Source organism: Chiloscyllium punctatum, chromosome 30 (assembly GCF_047496795.1).
Source record: "Chiloscyllium punctatum isolate Juve2018m chromosome 30, sChiPun1.3, whole genome shotgun sequence".
NCBI classification, from domain to species: Eukaryota; Metazoa; Chordata; class Chondrichthyes; order Orectolobiformes; family Hemiscylliidae; genus Chiloscyllium; species Chiloscyllium punctatum.
This window is the reverse complement of record NC_092768.1, coordinates 5,152,449-5,175,722: the sequence shown is the minus strand read 5'-3', so window position 1 is coordinate 5,175,722 and position 23,274 is coordinate 5,152,449. Positions and strand designations below refer to the sequence as shown.

At 47.5% G+C, this 23,274-nt stretch overlaps 1 protein-coding gene across 3 annotated transcripts in view; it reads right to left on the bottom strand.

Annotated features, from left to right (window-relative positions):
• The window catches only part of LOC140455142 (uncharacterized), a 48,425-nt gene that overhangs the window by 10,809 nt on the left and 14,342 nt on the right, over window positions 1-23,274 (bottom strand). For all 3 annotated transcript variants that reach the window (XM_072549817.1, XM_072549818.1, XM_072549816.1), the window contains 6 exons: window positions 22,411-22,680; window positions 21,475-21,591; window positions 21,174-21,311; window positions 16,757-16,852; window positions 10,917-11,012; window positions 3,955-4,055 (listed from right to left, as the gene is read on the bottom strand). In XM_072549817.1, the coding sequence (XP_072405918.1) occupies window positions 3,955-4,055; window positions 10,917-11,012; window positions 16,757-16,852; window positions 21,174-21,311; window positions 21,475-21,591; window positions 22,411-22,680 (818 nt within the window). The remainder of the gene's footprint in view (window positions 1-3,954; window positions 4,056-10,916; window positions 11,013-16,756; window positions 16,853-21,173; window positions 21,312-21,474; window positions 21,592-22,410; window positions 22,681-23,274) is intronic.

Genomic DNA, 23,274 nt, shown 5'->3' with positions numbered 1-23,274 from the left:
AGGTCCTTCTGCAGCTGTACAGGGCCCTGGTGAGACCACACCTGGAATATTGTGCGCAGTTTTGGTCATCAAATTTGAGTAAAGACATTCTGGCTATTGAGGGAGTGCAGCATAGGTTCACGAGGTCAATTCCTGGAATGGCGGGATTACCTTACACTGAAAGACTGGAGCGACTGGGCTTGTATACCCTTGAGTTTAGAAGACTGAGAGGGGATCTGATTGAGACATATAAGATTATTAAAGGATTGGACACTCTGGAGGCAGGAAGCATGTTTCCGCTGATGGGTGAGTCCCGAACCAGACGACACAGTTTAAAAATAAGGGGTAGGCCATTTAGAACAGAGTTGAGGAGAAACTTTTTCACCCAGAGATTGGTGGGTGTGTGGAATGCTCTGCCCCAGAGGGCAGTGGAGGCCCAGTCTCTGGATTCATTTAAGAAAGAGTTGGATAGAGCTCTCAAGGATAGTGGAATCAAGGGTTATGTGGATAAGGCTGGAACAGGATACTGATTAAGGATAATCAGCCATGATCATATTGAATGGTGGTGCTGGCTCGAAGGACACCTGCACCTGCTCCTGCACCTATTGTCTATTGTCTAAAAAAGACCTTGACTATTCACCCTATCTAAGCCCCTCAGGATCTTCTAAACCTCTATAAAGGTCACCCCTTGGCCTCCGACGCTCCAGGGAAAACAGCCCCTGCCTATTCGGCCTCTGTCTACAACTCAAACCCTCCAACCCGGGCCACTTCCTTCTAAGTCTTTTCTGAACCCTTTCAAGTTTCACAGCACCTTTCCTACAGCAGGGAGACCATGCAGCCATCTTGTTTAATGCTTAAGGCAGCATTAGCCTAGTAATATTGTCACTGGAGTGGCAATCCCGAGGCTCCAGGTAATGCCCTGGTGCAGGAGTAGGCCAGTGAGCCCCATCTGCTCTTCACTGTGACCAATGGCTGAGCATCCCACTCAACAAGCAGTCCCCGCTTTTCCCTTACACCATCTTGATCCAACTCCTTGTGAAACGCAAGTTGGACAAACCTTTCCTGGGGAAACGCTTCGGCCTGAGAGGTTGGACTTTCGTTCTGGGGTAGCAGGGTTCCCCTGGAGTCAGACTGGGAAACCTCAAAATGAGGGAGGTGGAGGCTGTGGACATTGGAGCTGGGCCGGACTGAAAATCTCTCAGAATCCCTACAGCGTGAAATCAGGACACTTGGCCTAACGGGTCCACACTGACCCAAAGAGTAACCCCACCCAGACCCATTCCCCTATCTTATTGCTCTACGGCTCTCCTGAATAATGAACCTAACCTACACATCCCTGAACACTATCGGGCAATTTAGCATGGCCAATCCAAATGACCTGCAAATCTTTGGATTGTGGAAGGAAACCAGAGCAGACATGGAGGAGAATGTGCAAACTCCACACAGTTACCAGAGGCTGGAATCGAACCCAGGTCCCTGGCAGTGTGAGGCAGCAGTGCTAACCACTGAGCCACCGTGTCACCTGTCTTTCCCCCAGCCCCCATGTTAAAGCTATTTAAGAAACGATTAGAGCATAAAAAAAAAGCACTATTCCCGCTCCACCTGGTGTGTTGTGTGTGTGTGCGTGTGCAGATGCGTATGCATGTCAGTGTCTGTGTGTGTACATACACGCTTGTGCATGCATGTACTTATACACCTTTGAGAACAGGAGTGGGGACATTACGCGGAGACTGTTCTGGACGTTCTGGAATTCTGCGTGCAGTTCAATCTTCCCTGTTACAGCAGGGAGGTCAGTGAACTGGAGAGGGTTCAAAAAAGATTGACCAGGATGTTGCCAGGAATGGAGGATTTGAGCTATGAAGGAGAGGCCGGATAGGGACATTTTCTTCCCTGGAGTACAGGAGGTGGGCTCCGAGAGGTTTATAAAACTCAGGAGGAGTACAGATAAAAGTGAATGACAGGCGTCTTCGCCCTGGGGTGGGGAATTTCAAAACTAGGGGAGACATTTTTAAAAAGTGAGAGGATAAAGATTTTAAAAAAAAGACACGAGGGGCAATTTCTTTTACAGAGATTGGTTCCTGTGTGGAATGAGCTTCCAGAGGAAGTGGTGAATGAGGGGGTACAGTTACAATGTTGAAAAGACTCCTCCGTGAATGGGAGAGGTTGGGAGGGATATGGGTCAGGAGCAGGCAGGTGGGACTAGCTCAGTTCTGGATTATGGTCTGCATGGACTAGTTGGACTGAAGGGTCTGTTCCTGTGCTGTATGACTCTATGACCACGCTGTGTCCCTTTCTCCTTGGGCGGTCCCTCTGAACTGAGGGAGACCCGTTGCCACGGCGATTCAGCCTATTCTGTGATTACTGACAAGTCCGGCACACAAACCGCAGATGCTTCCATGACACCCAACCAGGTCAGGGCCAAAGAGTCAGGCAGACGATACGTTTGGAGGTTCGTGCACTCTCCCTGAGCCCTCGCTTTCACCTCTGTTTCGACAGACTCGGAGGTTTCTCTACTTTTCCCGGTTACAGGCGAGGGGACCCCCCACCCCCGTGAGTCACTCGGGATGGGTGCGGACTTTTGACCTGTTCAGGCTGCTTTAAAGGACTTGTCTGCTGGGAGTCACCCAGTGCTACAGGGTTCTGGATAGGACAACTACTTCTGGAGTGTGGTGTGAGGGTGGCTCAGTGGTTAGCTCTGCTGCCTCACAGTGCCAGGATCCCAGGTTCGATCCCAGCCTCAGGCAAGTGTCTGTGTGGAGTTTGCACATTCTCCCCATGTCTGTGGGGGTTTGCTCCGGTTTCCTCCCCCAAAACACACAAAGACGTGCAGGTCAGGTGAACTGGCTGTGCTAAATTGTCCATAGTGTTGGGTGCAATAGTCAAGAGGGAAATGGGTCTGAGTGGGTTACTCTTCGGAGGGTCAGTGTGGACTGGTTGGGCCAAATAGCCTGTTTCCACACTGTAGGGATTCTAATCTAAAATATTCTAATCTTTCAAGGAGATGTCTACCCAGCAGAAATGGATTTCAGTGACTGGTGCCTCAATGCTGGTCAGAGACGCTGACCTCAGAAGATGCTGCAGTCGGACCATTTTCCCAGTCAGCAGGTTCAGAGGAATGGCTGGCTACACCTATCAGGTGATTTTTGAGCGGCTTAGTTTAGGTTCCTCAAGTTTAAAAGTTGAAGGACACAGGGTAGCCCATTGAGGACTAAGATAAGGAGGAACGCCTTCACCCAGACATGTGAGCCTATGAAGTTCATTGCCACAGGGAGCAACTGAGACCCAAAAAAAACATCCAATGCCTTCGAGGAGGAGTTTGATCTCGTACTTGGGGCTAAAGAGACCAAAGCGTACGGGGAAAAAGCAGGAACAAGATACTTAGTTGGATGGTCAGCCATGATCATATTGAATGACAGCGCAGGCTCTAAAGGACCGAATGGTCTACTCCCGTTTCCATTTTGACTGTATTTTCTTAGACTCAGTTAAAACTTGTGGTTTAGACAGTATAGCGGACTGTGTAGAATCTCCCAACACATAGCCCCAGTGTCAAGTGTACACATGTTAGTGTACCTTTAAAGGTACATGGTCAGAAGATCATTACTACATCCTAGTATATGACCGGAGGGTACAAAGGTCTCATACTCCACCTTAGCCCAGAATTACTTGAATGCTTTGGGAAGCAGAGGCGACTCAACACTGTTGAGCTTTCATCTAAATTTTGTGCATAATACAGTTTAGCTGCAATACACATCTGCTCCATCCTTCAATATCACAACATCAACCACCACCCCCCCCCACCCCAGTTCCTCACGTTCCAAGGGATGATATAAGCACTGCCACATCAGGTAAACTCTCCCGCTAGAGACAGATATCCCATCATCCCACAGTCCCAAATGGAACATCCCAGTCAGCCACAGTTGCTGTGTCTGTTCCAATAGTTTGGTACAACCTGTTACTCCATCCAACATTACTTACATGAAATACTGAGCAAAAGGGGATCAATAAGACAACTAATGGCACCACCATAGCAAGAATTAGACTCGTTTGGAGATTGGGAGCTGGCTCACACCCATTACCTGCAATCAATAACAGAATTAAAAACATTAATAACAGATCTAATCAGTACGTGAGGTGACACACTCACTAGAATGCATTGAGGACGGTTATGATGTAACATATTCTTTTTGACACAGACAGACACACACACACAGACAGACACACACACACAGACACAGACACACACACAGACACAGACACAGACACAGAGACACACAGACACAGAGACACACAGACACAGAGACACACAGACACAGACACAGACACAGACCTCATTACACCCTCATTAGAGGGATTTTGCTTATATCAATACTTAGAAATCCATGGCTCCACATCTGCTGCCCATGTTATTTTCTGCACTATATTTGATTGGACACAGTATGGAAAGAGGTCCAACTCTTCCATCCTCACGCTGACCAGATATATCCAAAATTAATCTCATCCCATTTGCCAACATTTCTTCCTATACCCATCCAAGTGCCCTTTAAGTGTTATAATTGCAGCAGCCTGCAACACTTCCTCTGCATGGAAAAAGTTGCCCCTTTTATATCTATCCCCTCTCACATTAAAACTAGTTCTGGACTCCCATCCCCTGTGAAACAAGACCTGTCTACTTACCCTATCCATGCCCCTCCTGATTTTATAAACCTCTATAAAGGTCACCCCTCAGCCTCCGACGCTGCAGGGAAAAACAACCCCAGCCTATGCAGCCTCTCCCTTTAGCTCAAACCCTCTGGTCCTGTCAACATCCTTGTGAATCTTTTCTGAACCCTTTCAAGTTTCACAACACTTTTCCTATAGCAGAGAGACTATGCAGCCATCTTGTTTAATACTTGCGAAGGTATTGGCCTAGTAATATTGTCACTAGACTGGTAATCCAGAGGCTCCAGGTTACATTCTAGGGACACAGGTTCGAACCCCACCACAGCACAGAGTGGAACTTGTATTCAATACATACATTATAGAAATGTTAAAAAACTCTAATCGTGACCACAGAACCATTGTTGAGAGTCATAAAAAATTGGAAATCCCACAACACCAGGTTATAGTCCAACAGGTTTAATTGGAAGCACACTAGCTTTCGGAGCGACGCTCCTTCATCAGGTGATAGTGGAGGACTCGATCGTAACACACAGAATTTATAGCAAAAATCTACAGTGTGATGTAACTGAAATTATACATTGAAAAATTCAGTTACATCACACTGTAAATCTTTGCTATAAATGAAGGAGCGTCGCTCCAAAAGCTAGTGTGCTTCCAATTAAACCTGTTGGACTATAACCTGGTGTTGTGTGATTTTTAACTTTGTATACCCCAGTCCAACACCGGCATCTCCGAATCATAAAAAAATTGGCTTCATGAGTGTCCTTTAGGGAAGGAGATCTGCCATCTATCCATACATAAATGACCTGAAGGAAGGTATAGGTGGTCGGATTAGCAAATTTGCAGATGACATGAAGATTAGTGGAGTAGCAGATAGTGAAGGGGACTGTCAGAGAATGCAGCAGAATATAGATAGATTGGAGAGTTGGACAGAGGGAGTTCAATCGGGCGAATGCAAGGTGATGTATTTTGGAAGATCCAATTCAAGAGTGAACTAGACAGTAAATGGAAAAGTCTGGGGGAAAACTGATGTACAGAGAGATCTGGGTGTTTAGGTCCACTGTTCCCTGAAGGTGGTAACGCAGGTCAGTAGAGTGGTCAAGAAGGCCTATGGCATGCTTTCCTTCATTGGATGGGGTATTGAGTACAAGAGTTGGTAGGTCATGCTCCCATCGTTCGGCCACATTTGGAATACTGTGTACAGTTCTGATTGCCACATTACCAACAGGATGTGGATGCTTTGGATAGGGTGCAGGGAGGTTCACCAGGATGTTGTCTGGTATGAAGGGTGCTACTTATGACAAGAGGCTGAGTAGATTAGGATTATTTTCATTGGAAGGGAGGTTGGGGGGGGCATCTGACTGAGGTCTATAAAATCATGAGAGGTATAGACAGGAGGATAGCAAGAAGCTTTCCCCCCCCCCAGAGTGGGGGATTCAATTACTCAGGGTCATGGGTTCAAGATGAGAGGGGAAAGGTTTAAAGATGATAGAGTCACAGACATGTACAGCAGGGAAACAGACCCTTCGGTCCAACCCGTCCATGCCGACCAGATATCCCAGCCCAATCCATTCCCACAAGCCAGCACCTGGCCCATATCCCTCCAAACCCTTCCTAATCATATACCCATCCAGGTGCCTTTTAAATGTTGCAACTGTACCAGCTTCCACCACTTCCTCTGGCAGCACATTCCATACTCATACCACCTTCTGTGTGAAAGAGTTGCCCCTTAGGTCTCTTTTATATCTTTCTCCTCTCACCCTGAACTTACACCCTCTAGTTCTGGACTCCTCCACCTCAATAGACCTTGCCTGTTTACCTTCTCCATGCCCCTCATGATTTTATAAGGTTACCTCCCAGCCTCCTATGCTCCAGGGAAACAACCCTAGCCTACTCAACCTCTCCCTATAGCTCAAATCCTCCAACCCTGGCAACATCCTTATAAATCTTTTCTGAACTCTTTCAAGTTTCACAACATCTTTCCAATAGGAAGGAGACCAGAATTGCACGCAACAGTAGCCTAACCAATGCCCTGTACAGCCGCAACATGACCTCCCAACTCCTGCACTCAATACTCTGACCAATAAAGGAAAGCATACCAAATGCCTTCTTCATTATCCTATCTACTTGCGCCTCCACTTTCAAGGAGCTATGAACCTGCACTCCAAGGTCTCTCTGTTCAGCAACACTCCCTAGGACCTTACATTAAGTGTATAAGTCCTGTTAAGATTTGCTTTCCCAAAATACAACACCTCGCATTTATCTAAATTAAACTCTATCTGCCACTTCTCAGCCCATTGGTCCATCTGGTCAAGATCCTGTTGTAACCTGAGGTAACCCTCTTCGCTGTCCACTACACCTCCAATTTTGGTGTCATCTGCAAACTTACTAACTGTATCTCTTATGCTCGCATCCAAATCATTTATAAAAATGATAAAAAGGAGAGGGCCCAGCACCGATCCTTGTGGCACTCCACTTGTCACAGACCTCCAGTCTGAAAAACAACCCTCCACCACCACCCTCTGTCTTCTACCTTTCCGCCAGTTCTGTATCCAAATGGCTAGTTCTCCCTGTATTCCATGAGATCGAACCTTGCTAACCAGTCTCCCATGGGGAACCTTTTTGAATACCTTACTGAAGTCTATATAGGTCACATCTACCACTCTGCCCTGATCAATCCTCTTGGCTACTTCTTCAAAAAGCTCAGTCAAGTTTGTGAGACATGATTTCCCACATACAAAGCCATGTTGACTATCCTGAATCAGTCCTTGCCTTTCCAAATACATGTACATCCTGTCCCTCAGGATCCCCTCCAACAACTTGCCCACCACTGAGGTCAGTCTCACTGGTCTATAGTTCCTTGGCTTGCCTTACCACCCTTCTTAAACTGTGGCACCACGTTTTCCAACCTCCAGTCTTCTGGCACTTCACCTGTGACTATCGATGATACAAATATCTCAGCAAGAGGCCCAGCAATCACTTCCCTAGCTTCCCATAGAGTTCTAGGTTACACCTGAACAGGTCCTGGGGATTTATCCTCTTTTATGCATTTCAAGACATGCATTTCACTTCCTCCTCTGTAACATGGATATTTTTCAAGATGTCACCATCTATTTCCCTACATTCTCTATCTTCCATATCCACAGTAAACACTGATACAAAATACTCATTTAGTATCTGCCCCATCTCCTGAGGCTCCACACAAAGGCCACCTTGCTGATCGTTGGAGGGGCCCTATTCTCTTCCTAGTTACCCTTTTATCCTTTTTGCATTTGTAAAAACCCTTTGGATTCTCCTTAACTCTATTTGCCAAAGCTATCTCATGTCCCCTTTTTGCCCTCATGATTTCTCTCTTAAGTAGAGTCCTACTTCCTTTATACGCTAAGGATTCATCTAACATATGCTTCCATCTTTTCTTAACCAAACCCTCAGTTTCTTTAGTCATCCATCACTCCCTATATCTACCAGCCATTCCTTTCATCCTAACAGGAATACTTTCTCTGGACTCTCCTTATCTCATTTCTGAAGGCTTCCCATTTTCCAGTCACCCCTTTACCTGCACCCAAACAGCTTTTGAAAGTTCTTGCCTGATACTGTCAAAATTGGCCTTTCTCCAACTTAGAACTTCAACTTTTAGATCTGGTCAATCATCTTCCATCATTATTTTAAATCTAATAGAATTATGGTCGCTGGCCCCAAAGTGCTCCCCCACTGACACCTCAGTCACCTGCCCTGCAAGACAAGAAAATTGTCTCGTACACATTTAACAAATTCCTCTCCATCTAAACCCTTAACACTATGGCAGTCCCAGTCAATGTTTGGAAAGTTAAAATCCCCTCCCATAACCACCCTATTATTCTTACAGATAGCTGAGATCTCCTTACAAGTTTGTTTCTCAATTTCCCTCTGACTATTAGGGGGTCTATAATACAATCCCAATAAGGTGATCATCCCTTTCTTATTCCTCAGTTCCACCCAAGTAGCTTCCCTGGATGTAATTCTGGGAATATCTTCCCTCAGCACAGCTGTAATGCTATCCCTTATCAAAAATGCCACTCCCCTCCTCTCTTGCCTCCCTTTCCATCCTTCCTGTAGCATTTGTATCCTGGAACATTAAGCTGCCAGTCCTGCCCATCCCTGAGCCATGTTTCTGTAATTACTATGATATCCCGGTCCCATGTTCCTAACCATGCCCTGAGTTCATCTGCCTTCCCTGTTAGGCCTCTTGCAGTGAAATAAATGCAGTTTAATTTATCAGTCCTACTTTGTTTTCTGTTTTGTCTCTGCCTGCCCTGACTGTTTGACTTGCTCCCTTTCCCAACTATACCCGTCTCAGATTGATCTCTTTCCTCACTATCTCCCTGGGTCCTAATCCCCTCACCTTACTAGTTTAAAATCCTCCTGAGCAGCTCGAGCAAATCTCCGTGCCAGTATATTCGTCCCCTTCCAATTCAGGTGCAATCTTCTTGGACAGGTCACTTCTACCCCAAGACAGTTTACAAATGTGAATCCTTCTCCCATATACCAGCTCCTCAGCCATGCATTCATCTGCTCTATTCTCCAATTCCTGCCCTCACTAGCTCGCCAGACATTTATTTGACATGGGAGTACCTTCCACACAGATCTACCACAGTCTGTGATGGGAACCACTGCATCATCCAAGTAAGCAGTAGATAAATATTTGAAAAAGAAGGAAATGCAGAGCAATTTAGTTCCAGTCTAAACTAAGTGGATTGGAATAAAAAGGCAATTTATTATCTAAATGGAGAGAAACTTTAAAATGAGGATTTGGGTTTCCTCATGACTGTTACAGAAAACTGAAACAGGGACAGCAGGTAATAATTTTTTTAGATTAGATTAGATTCCCTACAGTGTGGAAACAGGCCCTTCGACCCAACCAGTCCACACCGACCCTCCAAAGAGTAACCCACCCAGACCCATTTCCCCTCTGGACTAATGCGGGTGGCACGGTGGCACAGTGGTTAGCACTGCTGCCGCACAGTGCCAGAGACCCGGGTTCAATTCCCACCTCAGGCGACTGACTGTGCAAACTCCACACATTCTCCCCGTGACTGCGTGGGTTTCCTCCGGGTGCTCTGGTTTCCTCCCACAGTCCACAAGTCAGGTGAATTGCCAATAGTGTTAGGTGCATAACTTTTTTTTTAAACTTTACTTTTACATTATAGTGTGGAAACAGGCCCTTCGGCCCAACAAGTCCACACCGACCCGCCGAAGCGCAACCCACCCATTCCCCTACATTTACCCCATACCTAACACTACGGACACTTTAGCATGGCTAATTCACCTGACCTGCACATCTTTGGACTGTGGGAGGAAACCGGAGCACCTGGAGGAAACCCACGCAGACACGGGGAGAATGTGCAAACTCCACACAGACAGTCACCAGAGGCTGGAATCAAACCTGGGACCCTGGTGCTGTGAGGCAGCAGTGCTAACCACTGAGCCACCGTGCCAGCCCAACAAGGAAGTCAAATGCTGAAGGGACTGTGTATAAAAGTAGGGAAGTGTTGCTGTAACTGTACAAGGCTGCATCTGGAGTTCGGAGTACAATTTTAGTTCTCCTACTTGAGGAGGGATGTAAACATACTTGAGGCATGTTCAGAGAAAGTTCACTGGATTAATTCCAGAGACACCAGGCTTGGTTTAAGAAGAGAGATTAAGCAGTTGTCGGCTTACACCTGCTAGAGTTGAGAAGAATGGGAGGTGATCTAATTGGAGCTGCATCAGACGCTCTTGATGACTGACAAAGTCGATGCAGAGCTGATGTTACCTCCCATGGGACAAGCAAGAATGACAGGTCATACTTTTCGGAAAAGGGTTAGCAGAGTTAACGAGGAGGAGAAGAAAGAGGGATTACTTCTCTCAAAAGGATTGTGAATCTCTGGAATTCACTATCCCAGATAGTGCAAGACACTCAATAGGTTTAAGAGTTGGGAGATCGTTTTAATTAGCAATGGGTTTTCGCGTCATGGGGGAGCAGAGTGGAGTTGGGATGAAATCAGCCATGATCATATTGAATGGTGCAGCAGGCTGGAGGGGCTGAATGGCCTACTCCTGCTCCTAGTTCTTACACTCTGGGACTGATACAGCAAGGAGATGGCAGGGAAACAAATGGGTGAAATGGGCCTGATTTTACTCTAAGCTGCAATAAATTGCTGACTTCCAATGAAAACATGGTAATCTGCTGCCTAATCACGCTGACAGGATCTCATGTTCAGAACTGATTTGTTGTCGATAATTTCATCATTAAGACTCACCGGATTGACTAAGTGTTCCAAAAATCAGGATTCCCGACATACACAGGGCAAGTACTTCACTGTACAGATCGATTGTGCTCAGAACTAGACTCCAAACTGGAAGCAAAACAGAATGCTCACATGTATTAAACACACACAGACTAGGTCGAGAGAAGTACAGGGAAGGTTTCCCTGTTCCTGCACTTAAGATCTTTGGATCAACCCAGATGCAACAAATACCAGAGAGAGTTGGGACGAGAGCAGTACAAATTCCTGTCAGGCTGTCGGTTGCGCCACCAATTCAAAAGTAACAGGGAGAAAATGAAATTGCCTCACGCATCGGTGTGCCCTCGCTACCCAGCTTCCCTCAGACAGTCCAGTAAGACCCAGAAGCAAATCCCTTTGCCCCACTATCTTCCTTCCCTGACACTTACACCATCACGTAGGGAGTGTCGGCTCAACCCAGATTCAGCAGGGCATGGAAAGGTCAGCAGATAAAGCTGGCAAGTACCCTGGCCCAGTGAGGAAGGAATGCAGCACTGTCAGAGGTGCCGTGTTTTAGAGGACATTTCAAACCGAGGTCCCTGATTCCTTTTGAAGAAGATGTACAACACAACCTCAATTATCCGAACATCAATTATCCGAATTTCAGATTATCCAAACAAGACCTCAAGGTCTCATAAAACGGCATTAGGCGACTCACCATCAGTTAAACAGCATTATGGCGTGCATTGCCAGATAACCGAGAAATGTTGAGATAGTCCCAGTTGAGGTGCCGGAAGACTGGAGGTTGGCAAACGTGGTGCCACTGTTTAAGAAGGGCGGTAAAGACAAGCCAGGGAACTATAGACCAGTGAGCCTGACCTCGGTGGTGGGCAAGTTGTTGGAGGGAATCCTGAGGGACAGGATGTACATGTATTTGGAAAGGCAAGGACTGATTCAGGATAGTCAACATGGCTTTGTGCGTGGGAAATCCTGTCTCACAAACTTGATTGAGTTTTTTGAGGAAGTAACAAAGAAGACTGATGAGGGCAGAGCAGTAGACGTGATCTATATGGACTTCAGTAAGGCATTTGACAAGGTTCCCCATGGGAGACTGATTAGCAAGGTTAGATCTCATGGAATACAGGGAGAACTAGCCATTTGGATACAGAACTGGCTCAAAGGTAGAAGACAGAGGGTGGTGGTGGAGGGTTGTTTTTCAGACTGGAGGCCTGTGACCAGTGGAGTGCCACAAAGATCGGTGCTGGGCCTTCTACTTTTTGTCATTTACATAAATGATTTGGATGCGAGCATAAAATGTACAGTTAGTAAGTTTGCAGATGACACCAAAATTGGAGGTGTAGTGGACAGCGAAGAGGGTTACCTCAGGTTACAACAGGATCTTGACCAGATGGGCCAATGGGCTGAGAAGTGGCAGATAGAGTTTAATTTAGATAAATGCGAGGTGTTGTATTTTGGGAAAGCAAATCTTAACAGGACTTACTTAATGGTAAGGTCCTAGGGAGTGTTGCTGAACAGAGAGACCTTGGAATGCAGGTTCATAGCTCCTTGAAAGTGGAGTCGCAGGCAGATAGGATAGTGAACAAGGCATTTGGTATGCTTTCCTTTATTGGTCAGAGTATTGAGTACAGGAGTTGGGAGGTTATGTTGCGGCTGTACAGGACATTGGTTAGGCCACTGTTGGAATATTGCGTGCAATTCTGGTCTCCTTCCTATTGGAAAGATGTTGTGAAACTTGAAAGGGTTCAGAAAAGATTTACAAGGATGTTGCCAGGGTTGGAGGATCTGAGCTACAGGGAGAGGCTGAACAGGCTGGGGCTGTTTTCCCTGGAGCGTCGGAGGCTGAGGAGTGACCTTATAGAGGTTTACAAAATTATGAGGGGCATGGATAGGATAAATAGACAAAGTCTTTTCCCTGCGGTTGGGGAGTCCAGAACTAGAGGGCATAGGTTTAGTATGAGCGGGGAAAGATATAAAAGAGACCTAAGGGGCAACCTTTTCACGCAGAGGTGATACGTGTATGGAATGAGCTGCCAGAGGATGTGGTGGAGGCTGGTACAATTGGAACATGGGTATATGAATAGGAAGGGTTTGGAGGGATATGGGCCAGGTGCTGGCAAGTGGGACTAGATTGGATTGGGATATCTGGTCGGCATGGATGGGTTGGACTGAAGGGTCTGTTTCCATGCTGTATATCTCGATGACTCTATGAACTGGCACTGGTTTCCGGTTATCCGAACAAAACACTCCCTGCCTGTCTCGTCTGGATAATCGAGGCTGTTCTGTAAAAGGATCCTATGGTATTTGAGAGATTTTCCTGGTAACCCGCCCAACATTTACACACTATCGTATAGACATGCAGCTCAGAAACAGACCCTTCGTTCCGACCAGTCCCTGTTGAACATAATCCCAACCTAAACCAGTCCCACCTGCCTGCTCCTGGCCCATTCCCTTCCAAGCCTTTCCTATTCACGTACTTGTCCAAACGTCCCTTAAACATTGTAATTGTACTCACATCCACCACTTCCTCTGGAAGCTCATTCCACACGTGAACCACCCTCTGTACAAAAGATTTGCTCCTCATGTCTTTTTCAAATCTCACTCCTCTCACCTTAACAATGTACCCCCTAGTCTTCAAACCGCACCCCCCCACACCCCCACCCCCCTCCCATCCTAGGGAAAAGGCAACTACCATTAACTCTCTCTGTACCTCTCATTTCTTATCCTCCAAACTTTAAAGAGGATCACTTGACCACTTATCTCACTGATATGCATAGTGCCTTACTGTGTTCTGTTTAACGCATGTGTTGCCTGAAACAGGTACTAAACTCCAGGAAGAACAGTAATTCATTGGATGTGAACTGTCTGAGGCTGTGAAACGGGCTATTAAAATGCTAGTTAGTCCATATGTGCATAGAATTCTCAATCTGTCTCCTTGGCCTGTGGAAGTAATCAGTAATACATCCCCACCATTCACAAACTGAGCTCGAGAACACAATAAAAATCCACTTTAGTTACAAACAGGATACAATATTCGGACAAAATCCTTTTTTTTTGAGCCGGCCTGTAATCCCAGTTTTTTCTGTCACTTAGATTATGAAAAAAAAAAGCGATAACGTCCCGGAATCAAATCATCATAAGGTTTTCCTTATTACATTGGCTGCATTATATGCTGATTTCTGGGCATCTGGTCCTAGATCCAATCAATGTTTGATGGCACGTAGCTGCAATTGTATAGCACCTTGCCACTTCTGGGGATTCTTGGAAACGTTTATAATCATTGTTAGATCGATTTCAATGTAGAAGGAAGCATCTACGCTATGTTTCGGATCTCTAGTGTAACATAACCAAAAGGCAAACCCAAGATGAAAGGAGATAAAGGAGTTGTTCTGGAACCTCCTGAGTTTATTTTAAAGTACAGGGGCCTGCTGAAGAAACTTAGGAACAGTGTGGTCTCTCATTTCTCTAACGTACAAGTGCTACCAACCCACACTCCTACAGGTTTCTCTGACCACATCCGGGGTTTTAGCAGAAATCAGGGCAAGACCGAATTTGAAAAGCCAATGCAAACATTGCGTCAAAGACGTTTCCAACAATGATGGCGTCTTTCGTTTACAGTGATTAAACAGGCACCGTCTCCAAATGACTGACCTCCCACCCTCTCTCCCCCCACACTTTCCCTGGAGTTCTACACAGGGATGTACCCGAAACCCTCCCCTTATCCAGATAAATTGCCCCCCATACTGCCCTGTACAGGGCAAAGGTGGAACCTATTACAAAGTTGTGTGTGGGCTGTGTGTGTATGTGTGGGTGGGGGGGGTGGGGCTGTGGGTGTGTGTGAATGGAGGGGGGCGCAGTGGCTGCGTGGGCATGTGTGTGTGTGGGTGTGTGTGTCTGGGGCTGTGGCTGTGTGTGTGTGTGCGGCTGCGTGGGCAGCTGCGTGGGTGTGCGCATGGGGGTCAGTGGCTGCGTGGGTGGGTGTGTGTGTGTGTGGCAGTGGCTGTGTGGGTGCGTGTGTGTGTGTGTGTGTGTGTGGGGGGGGTCAGTGGCTGTGTGTGTGTGTGTGTGTTTGCGTGTGGGGCAGTGGCTGCGTGGGTGTGTGTGTGTAGCTGTGTGGGTGGGGGTGCGTGTGTATGTGTGTGGGGAGCAGTGGCTGTGTGTGTGTGTGTGTGTGGGGGGGGGCGCAGTGAATGCATGGGTGTGTGTGTGTGTGTGTGTGTGTGCGTGCGCACGCGGGGCTGTGGCTGCGTGGGGGTGTGTGTGTGTGGGGGCAGTGGCTGTGTGCGTGGGGGGGCAGTGGCTGTGTGGGTGTGTGTGGGGGCAGTGACTGCGTGGGGATGTGTGTGTGTGTGTGTGTGTGTGTGTGTGTGTGTGTGTGGGGGGGGGCACTGGCTGCGTGGGTGTGTGTGTGCTCGCGCGCGCTATTTGGAGACTTATCCCACAAAAGGCAACTGCAGCAGTTTTGTTGTTGGTGTACAGTCGGGCTGCCCCGGAGAGGGGTGGGTGGGGCGAGCTGTCCCACAGGGCTGGGGGCGGGAGTGGCAGGGTGAGTTGTCCCATGGGGTTGGGGGCGGGGGGGGGGGGCGGGGGAAAAGAGGAGTGGCACGGGGTTGGGGGCAGAGGGGCGAGGTGTTGCACGGGGTTGGGGGGAAGGTGTCCCACAGGGCTGGGGGCGGTGTGGCATGGGGTTGGGAGTGGGGGAGGTGTGGCACGGGGTTGGGGATGGGGGAAGGTGTCCCACGGGGCTGGGGAGGCAGGTGTCGCACAGGGCTGGGGGCTAGGGAGGTGGAGGGGGGAAAAAAGAGTTGTGCCACAGGTTTGGGGGCCAGGTGGGGAGGTGTCACATGGGGTTGGGGTTGGGGTTGGCGGGGGGGGGCGGGGGAAGGATGAGGTGTGGCATGGGGCTGTGGGGCGCTGGGGGAGGTGTCACACAGGTTTGGGGAGTAGGTGTCGCACGGGGTTGGGGGCGGGGGGAGAGGTGTCACATGGGGTTGGGGGGGTGAGTGGGGGGGGGGGGGGAGGTATGGCACAGGGTTGTGGGGGCGGTGTGTCACGGGGTTGGGGGCAGGGGGAGGTGCGTCACAGGGTTGGGTACGGGCGGAGGGGGTGGTGTCCCACGGGGTTGGGGACGGGGGGTGGGGGGGGGAGGAGACATGGAGGTGTCGAAGGGGTTGGGGGCGGGGGTGGGGGGTGGGGAAGGAGGTGTCGTACGGCATTGGGGATGGGGAAGTGGTTTGGGGTGGTCGGGGGGGGGGAGGGTGTCGCACGGGGTTGGGGTCGGGGGATGTGGTTTGGGGTGGGGGCTGAGGTGTCGCACGGTGTTGGCAGCTGGGGGAGTGGTTGAGGTGTTGCACAGGGTCAGAGGGCGGTGTTAGGGGTAAGGGGGGGGGGGTGCGGTGTTGGACAGTGTTGGGGGCGGGGGGCCCTATGTGCCATGTGCTGCTTCCTGAACCTCCGAGCCCCAGAGGAAAGGCATTTAAATCAATTAACCGAATAATCGGTTATCCGAGCGAAATAGTGCCCACCCATCACGTTCGGATAATTGAGGTTCCCTTGTAATCTGGTGTGGTGTGATTTTCAATTTTATCCACCCCACCCCAACACTGTCTCCTTTACATCAACCCAACCCATTGTTCGACCCTATGGACCCCAATTGCAGCCCCATTCTCATCGGCTTCACCACTCCTCATTCCTGTGCATGTCCTTCTCTCACTCCGGGCAGTGTCTCCCACCTCTCGTTTACCCCTTACCCCTCTCCATCTTCTGCAGAACAAAAGAACAACTTTTTCCAAGCTCCCAGCAGTTCTGAATAAGGGGCATTGGGTCTGAGACGTTAACTCTGATTTCTCTCCACATACCTGCTGAGTCTTTCCAGCAAATTCTGGTCAGTGTTTTGTTTGGAATTAGAAAAAGACCCAAAAACACTGTTGTGAGCACGGTAACTACAGCAGCTCCTATTAAAGGAACAGAGAGTGAATACAAATTAAAGCTGTATTAAAAGAAAAATAAGCTATTTACTGCACCACTGTGAAAAGCAGAATCATATGTGAGGTGATGCATTTAAGCAAGGCTAATAATTCAAGAGCAAATTATACACTGAATGGAAGAGCCTTGGGAAAAGTTGATGGGCAGAGAGATCTGGGAGTGCAGGTCCACTGTACCCTGAAGGTTGCTGCATAGGTGGTTAGAGTGGGAAAATCGACGTTTCGGGCAAAAGCCCTTCCTGATGAAGGGCTTTTGCCTGAAACGTCGATTTTCCTGCTCGTTGGATGCTGCCTGAACTGCTGTGCTTTTCCAACACCACTCTACTCCAGAATCTGGTTTCCAGCATCTGCAGTCATTGTCTTTACCTAGGTGGATCGAATGGTCAAGAAGGCATATAGTATGCTTGCCTTCATTGGACGGGGTATTGAGTATAAGAGCTGACAGGTCATGTTAAAATTGCACAAGACTTTGGTTCGGCCGCATTTAGAATACTGTGTACAGTTCTGGGCGCCACATTACCAAAAGGATGTGGACGCTTTGGAGAGGGTGCAGAGAAGGTTTACGAGGATGTTGCCTGTTATGGAAGGTGCTAGCTATGAAGAGAGGTTGAGTAGGTTAGGTTTGTTTTCACTAGAAAAAAAGGAGATTGAGGGGGGACCTGAGTGATGTTTACAAAATCATGCAGGGTATAGACAGGGTGGATAGAGACAAGCTTTTTCCCAGGGTGAAGGATTCAATAACTAGAGGTCACACTTTCAAGGTGAGAGGTGGAAAGTTTAAGGGGGAAACACGTGGCAAATACTTCACACAGAGGGTGGTAGGTGCCTGGAACGCGTTGCTAGCAGAGGTGGTAGAGGCAGGCACGGTAGATTCATTTAAGATGCGTCTGGACAGATGCAGGAGTAGGTGGGAAGTAGAGGGATACAGATGCTCAGGAATTGACCGACAGGTTTAGACAGTACATTTGGATCGGCTCAGGCTTGGAGGGCTGAAGGGCCTGTTCCTGGGCTGTAAAATTTCTTTGTTCTTATATGTAGGGTACATATTACTGTCATTTCTATAGTTACCATATCATTACAAAATCAATACAATATTATTACATTTATTTGTAAAGGTTCTGAAGGAGGAGTTTAATTTTGATAAATGTGGGGTGCTGCATTTTGGAAAGGCAAATCAGAGCAGGACTTATACACTTAATGGTAAGGTCCTGGGGAAAGTTGCTGAACAAACAGACCTTGGAGTGTAGATTCATAGCTCCCTGAAAGTGAAGAAGGTGTTTGGTATGCTTTCCTTTATTGGTCAGAGTATTGAGCACAGGAGTTGGGAGGTCATGTTGTGGCTGTACAGGACATTGTTTAGGCCACTGTTGGAATATTGCGTGCAATTCTGGTCTCCTTCCTATCGGAAAGATGTTGTGAAAGTTGAAAGGGTTCAGAAAAGATTTACAAGGATGTTGCCAGGGTTGGAGGATTTTGAGCTATAGGGAGAGGTTGAATAGGCTAGGGTTGTTTCCCTGGAGCGTCGGAGACTGAGGGGTGACCTTATAAAATCATGAGGGGCATGGAGAAGGTAAACAGGCAAGGTCTATTGAGGTGGAGGAGTCCAGAACTAGAGGACGTAAGTTTAGGGTGAGAGGGGAAAGATATAAAAGAGACCTAAGGGGCAACTTTTTCACACAGAGGGTGGTAAGTGTATGGAATGAGCTGCCGGTGGAGGCTGGTACAATTATAACACTTAAAAGGAATCTGGATGGGTCTATGAATCGGAAGGGTTTGGAGGGATATTGTCAGAGTATTGAGTACAGGAGTTGGGAGGTCATATTGCAGCTGTACAGGACATTGGGTAAGCCACTGTTGGAATATTGTGTGCAATTCTGGAGTCCTTCCTATTGGAAGGATGTTGTGAAACTTGAAAGGGTTCAGAAAAGATTTACAAGGATGTTGCTAGGGTTGGAGGATCTGAGCTACAGGAAGAGGCTGAACAAGCTGGGGCTGTTTTCCCTGGAGTGTCGGAGGCTGAGGGGTGACCTTACAGAGGTATGTCATGAGGGGCATAGATAGGGTAAATAGACAAGGTATTTTTCTTGAAGTGGGGGAGTCCAGAACTAGAGGGCATAGGTTTAGGGTGAGAGGGGAAAGATATAAAGGAGACCTAAGGGGCAACATTTCACACAGAGGGTGGTACGTGTATGGAATGAGCTGCCACAGGAAGTGGTGGTGGCTGGTACAATTACAACATTTAAAAAGGTATCTGGATGGGTATATGAATAGGAAGGGTTTGGAGGGATATGGGCCAAGTGCTGGCAAATGGGACTAGATTAGTTTAGAACATTTGGTTGGCATGGACGAGTTGGGCCAGAAGGGTCTGTTTCCATGATAAAAGTCATAGTGTCATAGAGACGTACAGTCAGACCTGACTTGAAACATTAACTCTATTTCTTTCTCCCAGGTTGCTGCTAACCCTGCTGAGTTTCTCCAATAGTTGTATTTATGTTATGATTCATGATAGTTTTTGTAGCTTCATGAAGTCAGTCAGTCAATGGGCAATACATGCGACCTTCACTGATCAGAGGAGTAGACAATGTTGAGAAATGAGCCAAATTGCATTCCATTCCTGCTTTCACCCACAGGGAACACCTTCATAACCTTCCTCAGATCTCATCGGAACTGGGAAGTGGTGGGTACTTACACTGGCGATGTGGGAACGGGAGGGGGTGGTGGGAGAAAGGAGTGTGTGGAGAGGTGGAGATGGAATGCAAAAGGAGGAGATGAAAGGGTAGGCAGACAAAGGGGGATTGTTGATAGTGAGCCAGGGGTAAAGGAAAAGCTAACTTGGATGATGAGTGAGAGAGAATGGGCTGGGGGGGAGTTTGCTGAAAAAAAACAGCCCACGTCAGTGAGTGACTGGAGTGTGGGGGTGAGTAAAAGATTTGGGGGAAGATGGTGTTCAGGCTCTAAGATGATTGAATGATATGGAGTCCTAAAGGCTACAGATCCCCAAACAGAAAAGACTGTCGTTCCTTCTGCTTGCACCAGGTCTGGCTAGAACATACTGCTGACTGGAGACAGTGGGAATCACTGTGGCGCTGTGAAAGTGGCAGGCAACTGGAAACTCGGGTCATTTTTAAACAGACTGAATGTAGGTGTCCCACCAAGTGGTCACCCAGTCTGCGTTCCACAGTATACTAGCAGCAAACACAGTCAATGGATATAATATGTAGTCATTTTAAATTTCAGTAAATTACTTTTCAGGAATTGTCCATGAGTAAATAGACCATATAAAACAGTTAGTACAAGCTTTAGTACGGTGACATTTTGACATTTCTTACTGCAGTTTCAATCCAGGAGCAATTTTTAAAAATAAAGCATTTTCTAATCACAAACAAACTATTTGTATTCCCATTAAGGCTACAAAGATATTTCAAAATGAACCCTTTTCCCTTGGCAGAGACTTCAAAAACTAGAGGTCCGAGGTTCGAGCTGAGTGGCAGAAGGATTAGAGGGGGATGTGAGGAGAATTTGTTTTAAAATAAGCAGAGGTCGGGGGGGGTGTCTGGAGTTCGCTGCCTGAGTTGGTGGTGGAGGCAGACAGCCTAACCTCTTTTTTTAAGAAGTATCGAGTGCTGTAAACTGTCAGGTTATGGGGCTGTGTGCAGAAAAGGTGGGATTTGAAAGGGCATCTGGTTTTCTTTGGGTTTGGAGGGACACAACGGGCCCCTTCTGTGCTGTATCATTTCTATTCACCTCGGTGCAATTCTAGTTCTGGAGAGGAACCTGAACCCAGACTTCATGCCTATATGAGGGAAGGACATTACACATTCAGTGACAAGTGACACTCCTTGAAGTCAAACTGGTGATAAAGGCAAAACATCACTCCTCGCAGTAATAAATGGAACTGGATGCGTTTCAAGGAGTGGATGGAATGAGCTACCAGAGGAAGTGGTGGAGGCTGGTACAATTGCAACATTTAAAAGGCATTTGGATGGGTATATGAATAGGAAGGGTTTGGAGGGATATGGGCTGGGTGCTGGCAAATGGGTTGGGATGTCAGGTCGGTGTGGACAAGTTGGACTGAAGGGTCTGTTTCTGTGCAGTACATCTCTGATTCTATAACCTTGAATGATTAACTGGTTCAAACAAGTTAAAGTGGAATTTTTCCATCCAGTGTTATGTTCTGGATTTCAAAAGAATCATATCAGATACAAAATGTTAGGTAATTCAAGACCTGCTGAGTTTCTCCAGCTTTTTCTGGGTTTTTTTTTTCGCTGTTTCCAAAGAGCACAAGCATTACCTTCATTCAAAATCCAAAACACGAATGCAGTGATTAGAAGGACAAATGGAAGCTTTAGGAGGAACCACAAGACTGTCGGGACACCTTCAGTTAACTTCACATCCACGTTTATGCCTGTTCTCTCATCGACTCCCTGACCTGTCAAACACATCAGAATTTAAACTTTCCCAGCACTGCACTCTCGACCCCAAAATCAGAATTTAATCTCAATTTTAAACGCTTCTCAGGATCTATTTTTATTAAATTCAAGCTCATTCAAACTAACAACAGAAAAATTGTAAAGGCAGTAAACTCCTCTCACGTATTTTTTTGACTTCCTTCAAGCAAGAAATAGTCTTCATGAGTGAGGACACAGCAACAAGAGTAATCAGTGTAGCAATGGAAAATCCCAAGGTGCAGTAATGCCACAGTGAAAGACCTGAAATAGAAAAGTATTCTTTTAAAATGACACTCTTTTTTTAACCAGATTGCAAGTTCACCTTCCCGTATTCTCAAATCTGTTGGGTTAGCAGAACAACACTTTCTGATCAGGCATGTCTAGAACTTTCAAATAACCCTGCATGCAACCTTTATCAAGGTGAGATACCACACATTGAGAGCAGAAGAATGGGAGTAAGGTGCAGGAAGTCTGTTCCCTATTCACTGGCTTCCTGATAGAGGTCCTACTGCAGATTCTAAAGAGACCCCATTGAAGCTTTGTCAACAGGTAGAAGCAGCAATCAGTGGCTCAGTGGGTTAGCACTGCTGCCTCACAGCACCAGAGACCCCGGGTTCAATCCCGGCCTCAGGGCGACTGCATGTGTTGCATTTGAATCTGGATGCTCTGGTTTCCTCTCACAGTCCAAAGGCCTACAGGTTAGATGGACTGGCCATACTAAATTGCCCCCAAGTGTCTAGGTGGGTTAGCCATGCAGGGTTACATGGGATGGGGCTGGGTCTGGGTCTGGGTGGGATGCTCTTCAGAGGGTCAGAGTGGACTCACTGGGCTGAATGGCCTGGTTCCACACTGTAGGGGTCCCATGACACTCCTGTTCAATTGCTGTCTCCACCTGGAATGTGAATAAGTGTCGACTCAAATCTTGTCCCCTCCCCCCATCCTCCCCACCCCCAACATCTCTGTTCCCCATCAGGTCTTTTCTCCACCCCCAGATCTATGGAGTGCGGCAGAGGACCTTGTACAGGAGGAAGCTGATCATAGGGGAGAGGATTTACTTACTGGTTGGCTGATTTGACTCACCGTATACAGAAAGTAGATATGTAGTATGCTGTTTGCTAACAGGGTTTTCCACGACACAAGTGTAGATCCCACAGTCTGATTTTTTGGCTGCAGAAATAATCAACTTGCTGTTGTTTTGCAATAACAGGAAGCGCTGACCACTGGTTATTGAGAGGTCATCTAACAACCAGCCAATGGAACTGGCTTTCCCCTTAGGCACTTGGCATGTCAGTTCGATGGTTACACCCACAAAGGAGGAGTTACTGGAGATCAAAGGTTTCGACAGGGGTTCTGTGGGAGTGAATGGATGAAGAGGTAACTGCTCCTGAGTGTGATAACAGCTTCGCAATACGGGAGGGGGGGGGAGAGGGGTGAATTTACAAAGCGCTCTGTCCTTCAGAGATCAATCCTAATACGTAGCCCGTGTGCGGAGCTAGTGATATCAAAATCGTACCATGAATAACTTTGCTGGCACTGCCCTTCTTCTGAATTTGGTTGCTGCTGAAATCCTCAGCCTGTCACCTTGTCTCTCCCGCGTGAGAAACGGGGCGGAGCTGGCCCTGGCCCTGGCGAGGTATGTAACCTCTCCACCTGACCAATTCAATTCCGATTTGAAGCTGCCGGTATTGGACTGGGGTGGACAAAGTTAAAAATCACAACACCCATGTTGTAGCCCAACAGGGGCGGCACAGTGGTTAGCACTGCTGCCTCATAGCACCAGGGTCCCAGGTTCGATTCCAGCCTTGGGCAACTGTCTGTGTGGAGTTTGAACAGGAGTGTCATGGGTTTCCTCCAGGTGCTCCGGTTTCCTCCCACAGTCCAAAGATGTGCAGGTTAGGTGAACTGGCCGTGCTAATTTGCCCACAGTGTTAGGTATATTAGTCA